Source organism: Oncorhynchus keta, chromosome 24 (assembly GCF_023373465.1).
Source record: "Oncorhynchus keta strain PuntledgeMale-10-30-2019 chromosome 24, Oket_V2, whole genome shotgun sequence".
NCBI classification, from domain to species: domain Eukaryota; kingdom Metazoa; phylum Chordata; class Actinopteri; order Salmoniformes; family Salmonidae; genus Oncorhynchus; species Oncorhynchus keta.
The window spans coordinates 21,192,354-21,213,604 of NC_068444.1; the positions used below are offsets into that span (position 1 = coordinate 21,192,354).

The 21,251-nt window shown below is 42.6% G+C and overlaps 1 protein-coding gene across 2 annotated transcripts; it reads right to left on the minus strand.

Annotated features, from left to right (window-relative positions):
- Positions 1 to 213: 213 nt before the first annotated feature.
- Positions 214 to 21,064, minus strand: LOC118402803 (stonin-1-like). 2 transcript variants are annotated; one of them, XM_035801070.2, is made up of 7 exons: positions 20,858 to 21,064; positions 6,217 to 7,522; positions 5,863 to 6,060; positions 3,981 to 4,121; positions 3,258 to 3,777; positions 2,676 to 2,878; positions 214 to 2,369 (listed from the first exon to the last, which is right to left on the minus strand). In XM_035801070.2, exons 2-7 carry the CDS (start codon positions 7,420 to 7,422, stop codon positions 2,304 to 2,306), a joined length of 2,334 nt encoding a protein of 777 aa, XP_035656963.1. In that variant the 5' UTR covers positions 7,423 to 7,522; positions 20,858 to 21,064; the 3' UTR covers positions 214 to 2,303. The 2 variants fall into 2 exon arrangements, with proteins under 2 accessions (XP_035656963.1, XP_035656962.1); XM_035801069.2 differs by having other exon boundaries at positions 5,863 to 6,072.
- Positions 21,065 to 21,251: the final 187 nt, after the last annotated feature.

The following is a 21,251-nucleotide window of genomic DNA, read 5'->3' on the forward strand; positions in this document are numbered from 1 at the left end:
AACACAATAACTTGTTTCTCTTCAAATGGGTATAGGATACAAGATTTTAGAGTCAACTAAGGGCCTTTTACACTGTTAAAATTCACTTTCATGTCATTGTGTTGGGAGAGCCTACGGGACCTAACATTTAGTGAAATATATAGAGCATTTTAATATAAAGACAATTTAATATTATTATAATATGCACTGAACAAAAATATAAACACAACATGCAACAATTTCAAAGATTTTACTGACTTACAATTTGTGTAAGGAAATCAGTCAACATCATCAGTACTGACATATCACTCATGTATGTAGTAAATAAGTAGTGAAACACGTATTATTGAGTAGAACTTGTAAGGTAGTGATGAATAGTACGTTTTTAGTTTTTTTTACAAGATTGTGGCAATATACTGCTATCTGGTGGTGACTAGAACAATTGCATAATAGGAACTATTACAAATGGATGGTCCTTGAAAATAAATACTAGTGCTTGAAAAAGTACTTGAAAGTCCTTGGATTTGACTTGCCATTGTCTGTACGAACCCCGTAAATGTATGATGGACATCCGCAAATGAATGCATATCACATGAAACAAAACGTATCATGCTAAATGGTGTGTCCTGGATTTACTATCAAAATAATACAAAATGCTCTGAGACCAGGTTGCAACTTTTGATCTACACCTCTACCATTTCACATACACAGGCATAAAATGCAGATATCTTTAATTTGTTTTGTTAATAACTACCACTTAATTCATATACACATACAACACATTTAATAAATGTAGTTATATAGTTTCTTTTGTGAGCGCAGACCATTGCTGCATCTCTAGAGCCCCCTCTGAAATATTGTAATTAGTAATACATTTTAGTCATTTAGCAGACACTCGTATCCAGAATGACTTACAGTAGTGAGTGCATACATTTTCGTGCTGGTCCCCCCCATGGGAATCGAACCCACAGCCCTGGCTTGGCAAGTACATGGGACCATAATGTATGTGGGCTACTTCATATAACCATAAGTCAATGATATTGACTTATAGAATAATAGATGAGTGCACATGCTTAGCTGTGCAAAATGACCATGGTCAGCTAGCTAGTCAACAAATGACAGGACATTACATTACATTTACATTTAAGTCATTTAGCAGGCGCTCTTATCCAGAGCGACTTACAAATTGGTGCATTCACCTTATGACATCAGGACATTTTATATAATTAGCCTAATTGTCTTAATTGGAAATTCATTCCAGATAGTTTTTGTAAACACTATGGGTTGTTTCCCAGAGACAGATAGAGCCTTGTCCTGGACCGAAAAGCAAGCTCAATTGAGAATCTACATTGAAGGTGCTTTTTATATAATAATAATAATAATATATGCCATTTAGCAGATGCTTTTATCCAAAGCGACTTAGTCATGCATGCATACAGTATATTTTATGTATGGGTGGTCCCGGGAATCAAACTCACTATCCTGGCGTTGCAACTGCCAACTGAGCTACAGAGGACTAGATTTAGCCTAATCTCACATGAGGTTGGTGGCACCTTAATTGGGGAGGACGGGCTTATGGTAATGGCAGTAGCAGAATAGGTGGAATGGTATCAAACACATGGTTTCCATGTGTTTGATGTCATTCCATTTGCTCCATTCCGGCCATTATTATGAGCTGTCCTCCCCTCAGCAGCCTCCTGTGCCTAATCTGTGTCTGGAAAACCAGTCCTTTTGAGTGTGTTAAATACAAGCCTACAAGATTATATGTGGTATTTACTCTTTTATAAAGAGAGCTTCTTCAACCGCCTGTCATTTCACAATGAATAATCTTCTGAGAGAAATGTAAAGTGCATTGTGATGGTAGAGCTGTGTGTTCGGTTGTTTGTTCTTCCAATCATAATATATTTGTTTGTTGTAGCCTAATTCTATTCTACCGTGCAGGTTAGAACTAGCCTGGCTGCCAGTCTGTTTCTGCTCTCTTGTCATGTCTGGCACCCAGGATATACAACATGTTAATATCCATACATACAGGAGTACAATAGGACCAAACAATATTATGACAGACTTAAAGGTGATAAAGTGTACACCACAAACACAAAATATAAAAGCACAATTGTTCATCAGCCACATGTAGATTATGTCCCTTTCAAACATTTGTTCTTGTATTGAAACAGCGAGGATGAGTTTGGTTGGCAAAAATGTCTTGGACCAAGGAAATAGGCATCTAGTGTATAGCCTCATTTCCAGGCTTCCTTACAACTAACGAGACTTGGGAGTATGGTAATGTGAGACTTGATCCTTTAAGACTTCCTTGATCATAATCATTACTGTGTTGTGCAGCCTGATTGACCTTGTGCTTCTGTCTCAATCCACTTCTTCTCAATTTCTACCTATAAAAAGGACAGACCGATACGGTTCAGTTTCATTAGATATGGAATAATCACTATGGCATGACAACGATAGAAAATTTTGCTACACTACAGCACATGCCTAGGCTGGTCCTATAGTGTAAGGTCAGCTGGTGTCACAGTAATAACTACAGTATAAAAAATACCCTGCACCCTTAATCACAAAGCATTATTCTGCTTGGGAAATAGATTGAAATAGAATCTACAACAGCATTATAGATATTAAACAGCAAAAAAATACTAAACATTATAGATATTAAATTTAACTAATAATATCTCAGGCCTTACCTGGCAATGATAGTGGGTCCTACTGGTGACATGTTTCTGAGGCTGAATGTCACTCTCTGTGCCCAGTGACGTCACTCTGGTCTGTGAAACCACGGCCCCCACCATGTCACACTCCATTGTGACAAACGGGTACCAGTCACTGGGAATCTCCTGGTCTGAACCAAGCTCTAACTTACATGAGAAGGTATGGGGATGGTCCACTGCTGTGAGGTAAAAAGGAGAATGTGTAGTTAGCAATCTATACCACTTGGGGGAGCAATATGAGCAGAATCTGAAAGATACATGTTTCCATCCTCTGGCACAATGCAAACAAATCACTAACGTCAGTCAATTGGAATTTAATATTTAGCCAAGCAATAGTATAACAAACCATAATACTATAAATAATATGTATTGTAGCTAAACTGATTAGGGAACATAAGTTACAATTCACATAGACTATTTGGAAACCAATTTCGGTAAGTTGTAATTATAACATGTAAAATAAAGCCACTATTGTCAGAATAAACCAGCATTCCATATGAAAATAGATCAATAGACCACCATCATCAATAGACAGCCAAACTCTTCCTTAGTCCTTACCCATGTTCTTAGCAGGCAGTCTGTCGATCCTCCACACTATGGCTGAGTACACATTCTCATACTTGACCGTCCCCACGGTAACCTGCATGACTGGCTGTGACTCTGAAGCGCTGACTGACCCCAGACACGCGTTCCGGTTCATCCTGGCCGTCAGTGACTTACGTCGTAGCAACGTCACTGTACGCGACACCTTCACCCAGTCCCCCGGTACCGGCACACGGATCAGGACATTCTCGCAGAGTGGCTGAGTCTCCGACACGCTGATAAATGATGGGAAGATGGCTGACATGTTGAGAAAGGCTTGGAGTTCCACGTAGGCCCCTTGGACAGTCACCACAGCTTTGACGGAGAAGGGCAGCTCGGTACTTCCCAGGGCTAATGTCTTGTAGCGCATCAGTTCTACTCTACAGGCGTCCGGAGGAGAGAACTTGAGCAGCCGAGACCTGTGGAACTCCAAGTCGTTGATACACTTGTGGAAGTGGCAGTCACTGATCTCCATCCAGCCCTCCAGGAGGTCATCCTGAAAGACCACAATGGCAATAGACATATCTTGATTTTTTTTGGTCATCCTGGATGATTTTACTTATGTTAAAATTGTATGTTTGTGTTGATGGGTGTTAAAATTGTGCATTGATGTGTGTGTTCAAATTGTATGTTTAGTTGTTATGCATGTTAAAATGTTGTTTGTGTGTTGATATGCATGTTAAGAAACTAATACTAAACCTCCTCGGAGCCAGAGCCGTAGCTGGCGTCGAAGCGGAGAAGCCCCAAGTCGTTGAGAGCCAGGAAGCACTCCCCTGGGCCATTGAGGAACGCCAGGCAGTGGATCCTCGTCATGGCCGCTCGGTCCATCAATACACCGTCCTTGAAAAATGTATCCTCTGATTTTAGCAAATGATAGGTGGAGTGGCAAAAAGGATCCCCAAGGTAGGGAATCATTTTTATGTGAAAGATTTTAGGAAAAGACATTCATAGCCTAAATAATAAGGGTATACATTTCCATCAATGTGTTGTATAATAAGTAACAGCAATTAATAAAATAGTTTTTAATAACGCCTGATTTTAAGAACCTGTAACGTATAGCAACCCCAGGTGTAAAATAGTAAATAACTGCTACTTCTCAGAGAGAAGTATGGCTGAAAATGCACAACATTGATCTAAAATTTACCCTAGAAATAGTACTGTTAGGAGATCTGGATAGACCGGGTCAGTCAATTACTAATATAATAATACTCTTAGGAAAAGTATTTATCTTCAACTCGCAACCTGTGGATTCTATTCGATAGATTGAAATTGTACATTCAACATCACAGCATAGTTGAAAGATATGTGGCGTAGAAATCCAAACCGGGTGGCCAGCAGAGATAGATGGGATGGCCTGAGGGTGACCAGCAGAGATAGATGGGATGGGCTCAGGGTGACCAGCAGTGATAGATGGGATGGCCTGAGGGTGACCAGCAGAGATAGATGGGATGGCCTGAGGGTGACCAGCATAGATAGATGGGATGGGCTCAGGGTGACCAGCAGTGATAGATGGGATGGCCTGAGGGTGACCAGCAGAGATAGATGGGATGGCCTGAGGGTGACCAGCAGAGATAGATGGGATGGCCTGAGGGTGACCAGCATAGATAGATGGGATGGCTTGAGGGTGACCAGCAGAGATAGATGGGATGGGCTCAGGGTGACCAGCAGAGATAGATGGGATGGCCTGAGGGTGACCAGCAGAGATAGATGGGATGGCCTGAGGGTGACCAGCAGAGATAGATGGGATGGCCTGAGGGTGACCAGCAGAGATGGATGGGATGTGGGAGTGGAGTTGCTGGGCGGGAGATAGAATGATAGTCAAAGATAAAAGTTAAAAAATAAAGTCAAAATAAAACATAATAAAAAGAATGACACTGAGGGGCAGTGTTTTTACAGCTAATGCCGGTTTGCCAGAGGCTGATGCCATGCAGGTGTTTGTACACATCCATATACACACACTCTCATTCAATACACACATGTAAATAGTGCCAGACATGCACTCAAACAAACAGTTGGCCTTGCTGTTATGATTTTAGTTGTCCTTTGATGTACTTATTTTATTTTTTTTGCATTGTTTTCTGTTTTCCTTTTTGTCTTTATTCTCTTTAGTTAATATTCTTGGTTGTTGGCGCATTGGGGGGCTTCCTTGGGGTGGGGAATGGAATTCATTCATTTTTTTATTATTGGGGGGGTGTGGGAAGGGTCTCGGATGGTTGAGGGGCAGCTATTGGGGAACTGTGGGGGGAGATCTTAGAGGATTCGTGTCCCTGTTTTTTGTCTTGTGAGAGATCGGTCGACATGCCCTTGTGCAGGGCTTTGACCCTGGATGCTTCTGTGTGTCGCCCTGAATGGGAATCTGTTGAATGAATGACTGGTGTGGTGTAGTTGTTGAGCGGCTTCACTGCAAGTATATTGTATGTTTTGGATATTCTTTTTTTTTAAATGTAAAAAATTCAAACATGTAATAATGCTGAAATACCAATGAACTACACTAGCAAAGTTAAATTTCCTGACCAAAATGTGTGCTTGCGCCAACTGTCTTACAGTAGTTATATGGTAGTGGAAGAAGAAGTACATGCACCTTGTCCAGCTGCACCCAGAGGTGGTCTGTGATCTGCAGTGTCATCTCCTGTTCGTCGTAGTGCCGTTTCTGCAACAGCGGTGGTGCCAGCCTGAGAAGTTCCTCCTCCATAGTTTCGAAAAGGTCCTCCATGTCGCCGTGTTCCGTGGTTCCAAACTTCAGCAGCTGCTCCACCTCTGCCTCGTGGGACACCTCCAGCTTCAAATCAAACTTTATGCATTTAAAATCACGACACACAGTAAATCAATATGATGACATCTATAACAGTAATATCATTGATTGATTAAACGCCAAGCTACAAAGGTGTGTTTTAAATGTGATTTAAAAACCTCAATTGTGCTCCCCCCACATTACCTTGGGGTGGTAACGCTTCTTCTCTGTGTAAGACACGTGCTCCACCTTAACTGTCTGGATCTTGCGAGGCTCTCCATTGCTTTCTAGCTTGAGATCTGACAACCTGCAGTGAGGCTGCAGCTGGAACTCTTTGAAGGGCTTCTCCAGTCCTTTCTCATAGTACATCTGGAGCACACCTCCAGACAGCAAACGCAGGTAAATGGGGCCCCACTGTCGGGACGACATTCGGTTTTTCTTCTCTGGGATCCTCAGCATTAAAGACCAGCCGTCTCTCTTCTCACTACGGAACAGACCGTGAGAGACAAAGGCTGGGGATGGTCCCTCCTTGGCTGCCTCCCTGTCTCTTACTCCTCTCCTCTCCCCCCTCTCCATCCCTACTCCTTCCTCTGTGTCATTGTCTTCCTCGGCCCGCAGGCCCTCCAGCTTGTGGCAGATGTAGGAGTAGGAGCTCTGGAGGTGGTCTGGTCGAGGAGGCTTGTTGCCGTCTTTCGTCCGAATGAAGAAGCGAGGCAGACTAGAACCTCCAGCCTCGGAGTCGGAAGATGAGCTCCCAGAGTCCACGCTATGCCCACCAGCCCCCTCCCAGAATGGGTTGAAATGTCCCGGGTCCCCCTGGAAGGAGGGGAAGGTACTGGGGCCATCGGAGACAGAGACGTCACCCTGAAGATGTGTGGTGGTGCCGGTAGTGGTGGCCTGGTCTGGGCCAGGGGGAGAAGAAGAATAAGGCACAGAGGCAGAGGATGAACTGGAAAAACTACTGAAGAAATCGTGCTGATCCCAGGGCCTGCAATGGAAAGGTAACGCGCCGGTAGGAGGAACCTCCCTCACCGGAGTGCAAAGAGGAGTGTTGCAGGGCACACAGGAACTTCCATTGAGGTTAAAGTGCATTGGAGGGGAGCTGGATTCAAGGGAACTGCTGAAGATCCAGGATGGATCTCCCACTGGGGGCAGTATCAGCTTTAGTCCATTGGGACGGGGGATTGTCTTTAACCCTGTCGTTGTCACACTACCTGGGGCTGTCTTCAGGGGTGTAGAGGCAAAGGAAGGGGGTGAACTTGTCTTTGCCCCTGGTGACTTCAGGGGTGTTGCGGCCAACTTTGTCCCACTCTCTGGGATCTTCAAGGGGGTTGAGGCAAAAGAAGGAGACGTAGACGTTCTCCCCTCATCCTCGAAGGTCACCCAGTTTGGATTGTTCACGGAGCACATGGCTTTGGTTGTTTGGTGTCAAGGTTCAAGTCAGCACTTCCTGCTTCTGTTGTTGGCGTTATCCTCAGACTCCGCCACAGGGGTCTTCCCTGCTGAAACACTGAACAGAACATAGTCATAGATTAGAACACACAGAGTATCAGAAAATAATATCTACAGTTATTATATATTGATGCATTTGCTTTGAAAGATATCAGTTATCTCTTGTGTACACCGTGCAATGACCCTACAGTGTCCCCTTGTGAGTATTCTGGCCTAAGAGACATCTACAGTTAGTGTTGCCAGATAGGGTTGTTTCATGGGCTACTTTTAGTAGATTGGAGGGGGATTTTTGCTCAGATTCACCTGCAAAGTGTCATGAAAATCTGGCAACACAGTGCAGTTAGATGATGTCCCCACTCAGCCACTCGGCGACATTAAATTTCCCACATGACTGTTGGTTTAATTATTTAATAGCTGGTGTGTTGGTGTGTTTCTTTTTTCCTTTTTATTTGTGGCAATTCAGCAACTGGCTCCATGTGGTAATATTTACAATAATGCACTTTGTGCAAGGAGTAAATTCAAGTAAAATACATGAGGGGAGGAAAAAATATAGTACAACTCTTTGCTGTGTCTTGTCACCAGTCAACCACACACACTCCATGTGTTCTCTCACTGGAATTGAGTAGGATAAATATAGAAACACTGAATATGCTAGTGGACACTGCTGAGTAACATTTGGCTAAACACTACAGTTGCAGCCTTGTTGAATGAAAATGCAGAGAGGTACAGCTCTGCTCTGTCAGCCACTACCAGAGGAATTGTGGTCAATTTCAATTTGGGTTGAACTTCAGGCGTCAGCGCCCTCCTATTCAAAGGTGGTGAAATTTGGAATAAAGTGGAGTTGGAATAAAATGTAGGGTTTTGGAATTTGTAGATAAATTGTGTTGGATGAAAATACCATGCTCTGGTAGGAAATGTAGAAGACGGAACTGAATTGGGATTGGTTGGAGGGGAACCCAAAGCCTGGGTAGGATTCAGGAAACGTGTCACTGGCACTCGAGCAGAGAACCAATCATCCTCTTTATTCTGCATCAGTAAGAAGCCATCTGTGCTAACTAGGCTGTGGAACACTGGAACAGCTGGTGTGAGGGTTCTGGATTATTTAACAGCTGGTGAGATATGAGGCACAGACACTACTGTGTTGTGGTGTAATGGGAATTGGAAAATCCAAGCATAATGAATGTCCTCATAGGACTTAGTTAGTTACACCTCCAAATATATATATATATATACACACACACACACTACAAGACCAAAGACACACACTATAGGACCAAAAGTATGTGGACACCTGCTTGTTGAACATCTTATTCCAAAATCATGGGCATTAATATCGAGTTGGTGCTGCCTTTGCTGCTATAACACCCTCCACTCTTCTGGGAAGGCTTTCCATTAGATGTTGGAACTAGAGGACGACCGATTATAATTTTTCAACGCCGATACCGATTATTGGAGGACAAAAAAAAACGATAGCAATTAATCGGACGATTTTATTTTTACATTTCTTGTAATAATGACAATTACAACAATACTGAATGAACACTTATTTTAACTTAATATAATACATCAATAAAATCAATTTAGCCTCAAATAATGAAACATGTTCAATTTGGTTTAAATAATGCAAAACCAAAGTGTTGGAGAAGAAAGTAAAAGTGCAATATGTGCCATGTAAGAAAGCTAACGTTTAAGTTCCTTGAGAACATATGAAAGCTGGTGGTTCCTTTTAACATGAGTCTTCAATATTCCCAGTTAAGAAGTTTTAGGTTGTAGTTATTATAGGACTATTTCTCTCTATACCATTTGTATTTCATATATCTTTGACTATAGGATGTTCTTATAGACACTTTAGTATTGCCAGTGTAACAGTATTGCTTCCGTACCTCTCCTCACGCCTACCTGGGCTCGAACCAGCAACACAACGACAACAGCCACCCTCGAAGCAGTGTTACTCATGCAGAGCAAGGGGAACAACTACTCCAAGTCTCAGAGCGAGTGATGTTTGAAACGCTATTAGCATGCACCCCGCTGACTAGGTAGCCATTTCACATCACATCGTTACACCAGCCTAATCTCGGGAGTTGATAGGCTTGAAGTCAAACAGCAGAGCTGCTGGCAAAACGCACTAAAGTGCTGTTTGTATGAATGCTTATGAGCCTGCTGGTGCCTACCATCGCTCAGTCAGACTGCTCTATCAAATCATAGACTTAATTCTAACATAATAACACACAGAAATGCGAGCCGTAGGTCATTAATATAGTCGAATCCGGAAACTATCATCTCGAAAACAAGACGTTATTCTTTCAGTCAATTGGTTAAATATAATAGGGCAAGTTTCCCTTGATGCTATAATGAAGTATATGAATGGAGCTCAGGGGCTGTAGGAACCCAAGGTAGCATCTCAGAGTAGGAATGCTGATCTAGGATCAGTTTTTCATTTTAGATCATAATGAATCAACGGGTGTATTTACTTTACAAATAATTTCCTGCAATTCTACAGTTTGACATTACTTAAAATACCCCTCTCGAGGCATAATAAGGGGTATATGGAGGGGTATTTTGAAAACACAGTATAAGTGGAAAGAACCCCTAACTTCCTGCATTTCAACACGTTTTACTATGGGGCAGAGAAAAAAGTTAGCTGTTTTATAGCTGATCTCATGCTATTCACCACATTTTGTCATGAGGATTAGGCATAATTTTGTGGTTTTAAAGTTAATTTCCTTCTACTCTACACATTTTGCCATGAGACAGAGACAATGTTGCAGTTTTCAAGTAACTTTCCAGTGAAAATCTCACTTAAAAGTTAATATTCCCTTAACTCATACCCAAATAATGTTGTTGACTCCTCTTATACTCGTGTTTTGTGGCCAGCGCATAAATTGGAGGGGAAGCTGTCTCCAATTACCCATTCCATCTGAAGATATATAAATGCCAGTGTTCTGTTCAGGGGGGAGAATTTTTGCTGGAAGTAGTTTTGCTAGAGAATTTAGTAGGAAAGAGATTTTGCTAGAGTTTTTGCTAGAGATTTTGCTGGGAGTTCATTGCTGAGAGTTGGTATGTTTTGTTTGTTGCTCAGATAGAGCTTATTTAATGTCCTTAGTTTGTTTGTGAAATTGTTTAATATTCTGTTTCATTTGTTCCCAGGGGGAAAGGGGAAGGCACCTCTAGGGAGTGCTTAGGCAAGAGGCCCGTGGGCATACATATACCCGTAGCATATTCGCTGTCTAGGCACACTAGGTAAGACCTGGGCAGACCACCCCCTGTATTTTGGTTAGGGCACCAGGTGGTGCTAAATTAGGTAAGTAGTGGGTAGGCAGGTAAGATAGGAGAGGGGGGGCTTTGAGATTTACTTTCTTTGCTTTGGTTCCGTCCAGCCCCTTTTCCCCATATTACCGTGTAAAGGAATAAAGTCCTTGTAAACGGTACCACATTCTGTCTGTTGTCATCCTTACTCGCACCTACAGTCCATACCTTTTTCACTTCACGGAGAGTTTAGTTGTAGCAGGGTGTCGCGTTCCCTCTTCATAGAGGCGTGCGTAACACCGTGAAATACGGAACCTTTCCTTATTTTATCTAACGGATGGCATCCATCAGTCTAAATATTCCTGTTACATTGCACAACCTTCAATGTTATCTCATAATTACGTAGAATTCTGGCAAATTAGTTCGGTATGAGCCAGGCGGCCCAAGCTGTTGCATATACCCTGACTCTGCGTGCAATGAATTGCTGGCAACACTGCTCTTGGGGCTGCAGGGTAGCCTAGAGGTTAGAGCGTTGGACTAGTAACCGGAAGGCTGCAAGTTCAAACCCCCGAGCTGACAAGGTACAAATCTGTCGTTCTGCCCCTGAACAGGCAGTTAAACCCACTGTTCCTAGGCAATCATTGAAAATAAGAATTTGTTCTTAACCGACTTGCCTAGTTAAAAAAATAAAATAAAATGAACGCAAGAGAAGTGACACAGTTTCACCTGGTTAATATTGCCTGCTAACCTGGATTTCTTTTAGCTAAATATGCAGGTTTAAAAATATATCATCAACCATATGTAGTTATAACTAGTGATTATGATTGATTAAGTTTAATGCTAGCTAGCAACTTACCTTGGCTTCTTACTGCATTCGCGTAACAGACGGGCTCCTTGTGAGGCAGGTGGTTAGAGCGTTGGACTAGTTAACTGTAAGGTTGCAAGATTGAATCCCTGAGCTGACAAGGTAAAAATATGTTGTTCTGTCCAGGGCAAGGCAGTTAATCCACCGTTCCTAGGCCATAATTGAAAATAAGAATGTGTTCTTAACTGACTTGCCTAGTTAAATGAAGGTTAAATAAAGGTGTAAAAAAAAGAAGGAAAATTCGGCGTCCACAATTACCGATATCCGATTGTTATGAAAACCTGAAATCGGCCCTAATTAATCCAGCCATTCTGATTAATCGGTCGACCTCTAGTTGGAACATTGCTGCAGGGAATTGTTTCCATTCAGCCACAGCCGCATTAGTGAGGTCGGGCGCTGGTGTTGAGTGATTAGGTCGGGCTCGCAGTCGGCATTCCAATTCATCCCAAAGGTGTTTGATGGGTTGGAGGTCAGGGCTCTGTGCAGGCCAGTCAAGTTCTTCCACACCAATCTCGACAAACCATTTCTGTATGGACCTCGCTTTGTGCACAGGGGCATTGTCATGCTGAAATAGGAAAGGGCCTTCTCCAGATTGTTGCCACAAAGTTGGAAGCACAGAATCGTCTAGAATGTCATTGTATGCTGCAGCATTAAGATTTCCCTTCACTGGAACTACGGGGCCTAGCCCGAACCATGAAAAACAGCCCCAGACCAGTATTCCTCCTCCACCAACCTTTACAGTTGACACTATGCATTCGGGCAGGTTGTGTTTTCTTGGCATCCGCAAACCCAGATTTGTCCGTTGGACTGCCAGATGGTGAAGCGTGATTCATCAAGCCAGAAAATGTGTTTCTAATGAGTCCAATGGCGCGAGCTTTACACCATTCCAGCTGACACTTGGCATTGCGCATGATAATTTTAGGCTTGTGTGCGGCTGCTCGGCCATGGAAACCCATTCCATGAAGCTCTCGACAAACAGTTCTTATGCTGACGTTGCTTCCAAAGGCTGTTTGGAGCTCGTTAGTGAGTGTTGCAACTGAGGACATATGATTTGTACGCGCTTCAGCACTCTGCGTTCCCGTTCTGTGAGCTTGTGTGGCCTACCACTTCGTGGCTGAACCGTTGTCGCTCCTAAACGTTTTCACTTTACAATTATAGCATTTACAGTTGACCGGGGCAGTTCTAGCAGGGCATAAATTTGACAGACTTTTTGGAAAGGTGTTATCCTATGACGGTGCCGTGCTGAAAGTCAATTAGCTCTTAAGTAAGGTCATTCTACTGCCAATGTTTGTCTATGGAGATTACATGGCTGCATGGTCTATTTTTAAAGACCTGTCAGCAACCGGTGTGGCTGAAATAGTCAAATACACTAATTGGAAGGGGTGTCCACATACTTTTGTACATACACCGTAGGGTACTGTAAACCTCATTCCCAGACTAATTGCTAGTGAAAGAGCCGGATGGTGGAAAAATCTAATACAATGGTTACTGCATAGCCTATTATGTGGTAGCAGTTTCTTAAGAGCTGTGGAAATATAGCCTGGTTCCAGATCTGATTTGCAAGACATCACTGACAGATCTGGGACCAGGCAATTCAAAATATAGGCTAGTACATTATCCTGAGCTCTGATGTCATTCATGTCCTCCACCCTAGCCTCGACCCCAGCTGTTAAAGATTTCAAAGTTAGAGAATATGGCAGAATGGAGAGCAGTCACGCTGTAATCAACATACCATCTAGCAATTGATTCCCAGTCAACCTCAGCAGCCAATTGTTCCTTGGCTGTGACACGCTGGCAACACTGCTCTTGCCAGCAGCAGCAGCATTAATGACAGTAGTAACTCCCAGACAGAGGCAGATCAACTGGTTTCAATCTGTATCTGTCACAGCCACCGACCTCACCACAGAAATAGAGGCCTAACTTACATTACATTTACCACAGTCAATTGGTTAAATATAATAGGGCAAGTTTCCCTTGATGCTATAATGAAGTATATGAATGGAGCTCAGGGGCTGTAGGAACCCAAGGTAGCATCTCAGAGTAGGAATGCTGATCTAGGATCAGTTTTTCATTTTAGATCATAATGAATCAACGGGTGGTAGCATCTCGAGGCATGGAGGGTATTTTGAAAACACAGAATGGAAAGAACCCCTAACTTCCTGATCTAGGAAAAAAGTTCAGCTGATCTCATTTTCATTTTTTAGATTCATAATTTTGTGGTTTTGAATCACATTTTGCCATGAGACAGAGACAATGTATTTAACTTTCCAGTGAAAATCTCACAAATAATTTACCCTGACTCCTCAATTGTAAATTGGAGGGGAAAAAACACTTCAAAAGCCCCACCTCGAACGTGTATCTCAAACAGACCATTTAAAAAATGCTTGCTATCTCCTCAGAAGATGATGTCATCCTCCTGAGCAGGATGAGCTGGCCAATCAGCGGTCTACTAATATTTTTTATGACCACTATATAGGCCCACACCATTCTGTTGTTTGGGTTCGCCCACACCATTCTGTTGTTGGGGTTCGCCCACACCATTCTGTTGTTGGGATTTGCCCACACCATTCTGTTGTTGGGGATCGCCCACACCATTCTGTTGTTGGGGGCCCACACCATTCTGTTGTTTGGGTTCGCCCACACCATTCTGTTGTTGGGGCCCACACCATTCTGTTGTTGGGGCCCACACCATTCTGTTGTTTGGGTTCGCCCACACCATTCTGTTGTTGTTTGGGTTCGCCCACACCATTCTGTTGTTGGGGTTCGCCCACACCATTCTGTTGTTGGGGTTTGCCCACACCATTCTGTTGTTGGGTTCGCCCACACCATTCTGTTGGGGTTCGCCCACACCATTCTGTTGTTGTCGCCCCACACCATTCTGGGTTCGCCCACACCATTCTGTTGTTTGCCCACACCATTCTGGTTTCGCCCACACCATTCTGTTGTTGGGGCCCACACCATTCGCCCACACCATTCTGTTGTTGGGGGGCCCACACCATTCTGTTTGCCCACACCATTCTGTTGGGGTTCGCCCACACCATTCTGTTGTTGGGGTTTGCCCACACCATTCTGTTGTTGGGGTTCGCCCACACCATTCTGTTGTTGGGGTTCGCCCACACCATTCTGTTGTTGGGGTTCGCCCACACCATTCTGTTGTTGAGGTACACCCACACCATTCCTACACAGAAAAGCTGCTTTTGAACATACTTAATTACAAGTTTTTTTTAAAGAAAACTATTTTACTCATATCCCATTGATTCAGGCCTATTGAAATGACAGAATGTGGACTTTAGGGAGGAAGAACCTTGTATCGAGGCTAACTGAACCTTGCTCCAGTCCAATACTGGCAACTCCTGCAGTTCACTTCCAAACAGTACTGCCACCTCCATCAGCCTGTTCCAAAGAGATGGAGCAGAGAAATATCCTGGTCCTAGATGTATTGTCACACTAGCAGGAGTTCTGACCAGGCTAGTAGCAGGGGGAATGAAAGGTTACTAAATCTACAAAGGCAGAAAAGAACAGACATTCTAATCATTCCTAAGGGACAGAGCAGCATGCACACAGGAAATACCAGCCTACTCTACTGATTCTGCACACACACACACACACACACACACACACACACACACACACACACACACACACACACACACACACACACACACACACACACACACACACACACACACACACACACACACAACTCAATGTCAGTCTGTCAATGGGTCACAGAAAAAAAAGGAAATTTTTCTCCATTAAAATAACATCAAATTGATCAGAAATACAGTGTAGGCATTGATCAGAAATGCAGTGTAGGCATTGTTAATGTTGTAAATGACTATTTTAGCTGGAAACGGCAGATTTTTAATGGAATATCTACATAGGTGTACAGAGGCCCATTATCAGCAACCATCACTCCAGTGTTCCAATGGCACGTTGTGTTAGTTAGTTATTAGAAGACATGTTTGCAATTGCACAGCTGAAATCTATTGTTCTGATTAAAAAGCCAATAAAACTGACCTTCTTTAGACTAGTTGAGTATCTGGAGCATCAACACTTGTGGGTTTGATTACAGGCTCAAAATGGCTAGAAACAAAGACATTTCTTCTGAAACTCGTTAGCCTTAATTTCTCAGAACAAGAATAGACTGACGAGTTCCAGAAGAAAGTGCTTTGTTTCTGCCCATTTTGAGCCTGTAATCGAACCCACAAATGCTGATGCTCCAGATACTCAACTTGTCTTAAAGAATGGCGAGTTTAATTGCTTCTTTAATCAGAACAACAGTTTTCAGCTGTACTAACATAATTGCAAAAGGGTTTTCTAATGATCAATTAGCCTTTAAAAATGATAAACTTTCGATTAGCTAACACAGAGTGCCATTGGAACACAGGAGTGATGGTTACTCATATGGGCCTATGTAGATAGTCCATAAAAAATCTGCCATTTCCAGCTACAATAGTCATTTACAACATTAGCAATGTCTACACAGTATGTCTGATCAATTTTATGTTATTTTAATGGTAAAAAAAAAGCTTTTCTTTCAAAGACAAGGACATTTCTAAGTGACCCCAAACTTTTGAACTGTACTGTACATGTCACTCAGGTTTGGTTGCTCATGTCAGCTGATTTACGATTTGAAGCCCAAACTTTTAGGGTTAGGGACACCAATTAAGCCTAATCTGGGACTAAAAAGCATTTTAAATGGAACTTCTCCATTGAGCTTGCTTTTTAGGCATGGTTTCCCGGACACAAAATGTAATCTGTGTCCGGAAACCATCCCTTACTGTATGAAACTCTTTTGTTGGCATGTAGCCTAGCGGTTAAGATAGTTGGGTCAGTAACCGAAAGTTCACTGGTTGAATCCCCGAACTGACTAGGTGAAAAATCTGTCTGTGTCCTTGAGCAAGGCACTTAACCCTAATTGCTCATGTAAGTCACTCTGGATAAAAGTTTCTGCTAAATGACTAAAATATAAATGTTGTAAGGGCAAGCATGCTCAGTGGTCTAATAACTAAATAAGAAGTATATGTTCATAATGTTTGCATGATATGATCGCTCGCTTTCCAGTAATGTTTGTCTCACATGATATAAATCATCCTTTTATGACTTGAAGTGGGAGAAAGACAGCCCTTGTCCCCATGAATCAAGTTCAAAGCACCTACAAGATAGCTAAGATAACTTTTTAACATTAGGTTATGTATTTTCTGGCAGAGACTCTTTCCAAACAGTCACAAGATAATGACTTGATGAGTGAGAGACAAAAAAAGCCACATTTAGAAAAGAGATGTGACTTCCCTTGTTAAATAAAGAACCGTCTCGTTGTCTAGTCTTTAAAACTGTCAGATGCTTGCTGCAGAAGTGAGTTGAGTGAGTCACAGACAGATTTATTTTCTTACTTGATCCATAGCTATTCCTACTTGCATCCATAGCTTTGTCTATGAATTATTTGAGAGTGGTAACATTTCTCCAGTCCCATCATTCAGTTGTTTATCAAAACAAGTGGTCATATTCCAGATTGCCCCTTTGAAGGTTGTCATCGTGACCTTATTTAACGTGTTCAGCCAGTGGAAATGTACATGAATGCATATTCGACTACTGTCTTCTTGAGCGTTTTACAGTATCGTATTTGCTTCCAAACTTTGACAGAATACTTAATAGTAGAATAAACAATGTAATCTGGAATCAAATACTCCCTGCTGTGACCAAAGAAGAGATTCATGCCCCCTACAAGTACTGCTATGCCCTGCTATTCCCCCTGCTACTGTGCTGAATTCAGGCATTTAAACAGGGAATCAAATATAGAGTCCCTACAGTACCTTTGCAAAAATGGTGTCGTTTGTGAAGTTGTGGGTATTCTTATGATGTCTCCTTCCCATCTTGATTATGACCAAACGTAAACAAGAGTGTTGATGTAAACATAAGATAAACACACTATGATCTGTAGATCTTGATAATGCCTTTATAGCCATCAGTATTGACCCTGTGCTGACACCGTGTCCTCTAGATGTCCCACTGGCAACTTAGATCAGCATGGCTTGATTAGAACAAATCAATGACTTGATAAAAGGGCCAATCTGCAGGTCGAATGATAACAAAGGGGACACAGCTGAGGGATGGCGCTGAAGAAATGTAACCACTCAAACAGATCAGCTTTAATATTGCCGATATACTGAACAAAAATACAAACGCAACATTTAAAGTGTTGGTCCCATGTTTCATGAGCTGAAATAAAAGATCCCAGAAATGTTCCATATGCACAAAAAGCTATTTCTCGCAACTTTTCTACACAAATTTGTTTACATCCCTTTTAGTGAGCCTTTGCCAATATAATCAATCCACCAGACAGGTGTGGCATATTAAACAGCATGGTCATTACACAGGTGCACCTTGTGCTGGGGGCAATGAAAGGCCACTCTAAAATGTGCAGTTTTGTCACAATGCCACAGATGTCTCAAGTTTTGAGGGATCGTGCAATTGGCATGCTGACTGCAGGAATGTCCACCAGAGCTGTTGCCAGAGAATTTAATGAATTTAATCTTCATTTCTCTACCATAAGCTGCCTCCAATGTAATTTTAGAGAATTTGGCAGTGTGTCCAACCGGCCTCACAACCACAGACCACATGTAACCACGCCAGCCCAGGACCTCCACATCCGGCTTCTTCACCTGCGGGATCATCTGAGGCCAGCCACCTGGACACCTGATGAAACTGTGGGTTTGCACAACCAAATAATTTATGCACAAACTGTCAGCAACCGTCTCAGGGAAGCTCATCTGCATGTTCATCGTCCTCACCAGGGCCTTAACCTGACTGCAGTCCGGCGTCGTAACAGTCTTCAGTGGGCAAATGCTCATCTTCGATGGCCACTGGCACGCTGGAGAAGTGTGCTCTTCACGGATTAATCCCAGTTTCAACTGTACCGGGTAAATGGCAGGCAGTGTCTATGGCGTTGTGTGGGCGAGCGGTTTGCTGTTGTCAACGGTTATTACAGAGTGCCCCATGGTGACATTGGGGTTATGATATGGGCAGGCATAAGCTACAGACAACACACACAATTGCATTTTATCAATGACAATTTGAATGCACAGAGATACCGTGATGAGATCCTGAGGCCCATTCATCCACTGCCATCACCTCATGTTTCAGCCTAATAATGCACGGCACCATTTCACAAGGATCTGTACACAATTCCTGGAGTTGAAAATGTCCCAGTTCTTCCATATCCTGCATACTCACCAGACATGTCCCCTATTAAGCATGTGTGGGAGGCTCTGGATTGACGTGTACGACAGCGTGTTCCAGTTCCCGACAATATCTAGCAACTTCGCACAGCCATTGACGAGTGGGACAACATTCCACTGGCCACAATCAACAGCCTGATCAACTCTATGCAAAGGACAAGTGTCGCGCTGCATGAGGCAAATGGTGGTCACACCAGATACTGACTGGTTTTCTGATCCAGAAGTAAACTAACGGACAAGAATACTTCTATTTACAGCTATTTTCCCTTATACCTATGGTACCTGTAGTTAAATAATTATACCTATTCCTAATTTCCTCTTCAAGTGCTTGATTTTCACCCATAACGGCCAATCCACCATCATTCTGATCTTAACCCCAAACCCTCCGATGTCCACACATTAGCCCATCTTTCCCAGTATAATGCGATTTTGCAATTTCCTTTTGCAATACATCCCTCCATTTTACTATAATGTCTTACAACGGTCCTGAACCTCCCTATTTGTGAAATGTCTACCGATATTTCGCTAAAACTAAATACTTTACGCAAGAGTATAATGATAGTTCCCATTGACTGATCGTGGTTTTTCAGATCCCCCTAACAATACAGTTTCCAGGTCCATCTGAACCCTGATATTATGACATAACCATTCCTGGACCTGACTCCAAAAGCGAGCAACCGATGGACAGTACCAGAAGATGTTTTCTAATGATTCTGTTTCCTCGTGGCAAAATCTACACAAGGCTGAGTTTTCAATGCCCCATATTGTAAATGTAACCTTTATCTAACTAGGCAAGTCAGTTAAGATCAAATTCTTATTTACAACGACGGCCTACCCAGGCCAAACCCGGATGATGCTGGGCCAATTGTGCGCCACCCTATTGGGACTCACAATCACAGCCGGATGTGATACAGCCTGGATTCAATCCAGGGACTGTAGTGACGCCTCTTGCACTGAGATGCAGTGATCTGACCGCTGTGCCACTCTGGAGCAAAGGATCTTCATTTGAGCCAGTTTGCTACAGCAGGAAAATAATCCAGCAGCAACAGGAAATATTATGTGGATTATAATTAATGACCATTTTTGTAGGGGTTGATGCATTTTTCAGAAGGGAACATTTCATATTGGAAATTACAAACTTCAGAAGCCTTTTAAAACCTCAAATAATATGTTTCAAGTTAATACAAGTTAAAGATTTCCTGCATTTAAGGAAAGTAATCATGCAACAGTGTGATCAAATTCAGATCCTAAATTACAACTGCTATTGTTTATCAACCAATACATGTTTAGCAGGCACTATGTGTGGACACCATCCTGTTTGAAAGCGTCTCTGCTATAGCTGATGTATTGCTTTTGAGTGACATACGCAAAGTCTATGTCCAGTGTACAAGAATGTATTGTTGAGTGACGTCTGACCTAGTGGTTTGAAAATGGACATATAATGAGACAACAAAATGCTGAATGTTGGTCCTACCGCATCATTCTGTGAAACGGTGCATAGTGACAATCGTTGTTTTTCCATGTTTTGCTACAACGCAGACTGTGCATTGGTCTCGGTAATAATTCAACCGTGCTGTGATCGTCCATGACTCATTACCGCCGGAGGAACTCTGGTCTCAACATCAGGACAGGAACGATGTTGTTTTCAATGCAATGTCACGAAATGAGAATGAGGCTATCCTACCAGCGTATTTGTTGTATTGTCATTCGACCTATGACTTTCGCTGTAGTTTGTCAGCAATGAATATGACCGTTTTAAAATGGTTAATTATATGCTACCGTTATAAACGCAAAGTCCGCTCGTTCAAGAAATATCAATGGCCATGATAGTCAAGATTTGCCACTAAGAATAGAATACATATTTTATAGAATAAACAACTTTGCACAGTGTGTGGTAACAAGTTGTCCCCAAAATAGAAGTTAGCTATTGTTGTAGCCTTGCTTGCTTCTTCTACAGTAGGTTGTTTTGACGGAGCAATGAGATGGAAGTTGTCAATTGACTCTCTGGTGGAAACTTGCAACGAAACAAAACAATACTCACGTTCTACACAAATCCCGAAATAACAACAATCAGGTCATGATTCTTATTTTCCGTTAAAACAGCAGAAATCCCAATATGCGAGGCCGACAGGTTTCTCTCAAAATGGCAGAGGGAGAGAGAAAATGCAGCCGATTTGCTATCCCCTTTCAGTCCTCCCGTTAACGGGACGTCCCTGCTAGAGAAATGAAGTGGGGCGAGTGAAGGAATGAACCGAGGATGCCCATATTCTCCTCCCACATCTCATCTGGCCGAATGATGACGATGCTTTTGGTGTGACAGGGAGTTTGTTTTTGCCAATGTTATGAGTGTCCGGTGAAGTAGACAAAGCTTATGGTTTGGCTACAATAACACACACGATAAAACATCAAGCTGCATTGTTGCGAGCGCAAAGAGC

Excerpts from the sequence above, each read along its gene's own strand:
- LOC118402803 (XM_035801069.2), bottom strand. The coding sequence starts at position 7,422 with ATGTGCTCCGTGAACAATCCAAACTGGGTGACCTTCGAGGATGAGGGG. Across the intron at positions 3,778-3,980 it reads ACGGCTCTGGCTCCGAGGAG|GATGACCTCCTGGAGGGCTG; the intron begins GTTTAGTATTAG and ends GTGGTCTTTCAG. Across the intron at positions 2,370-2,675 it reads GGACCCACTATCATTGCCAG|GTAGAAATTGAGAAGAAGTG; the intron begins GTAAGGCCTGAG and ends TCCTTTTTATAG.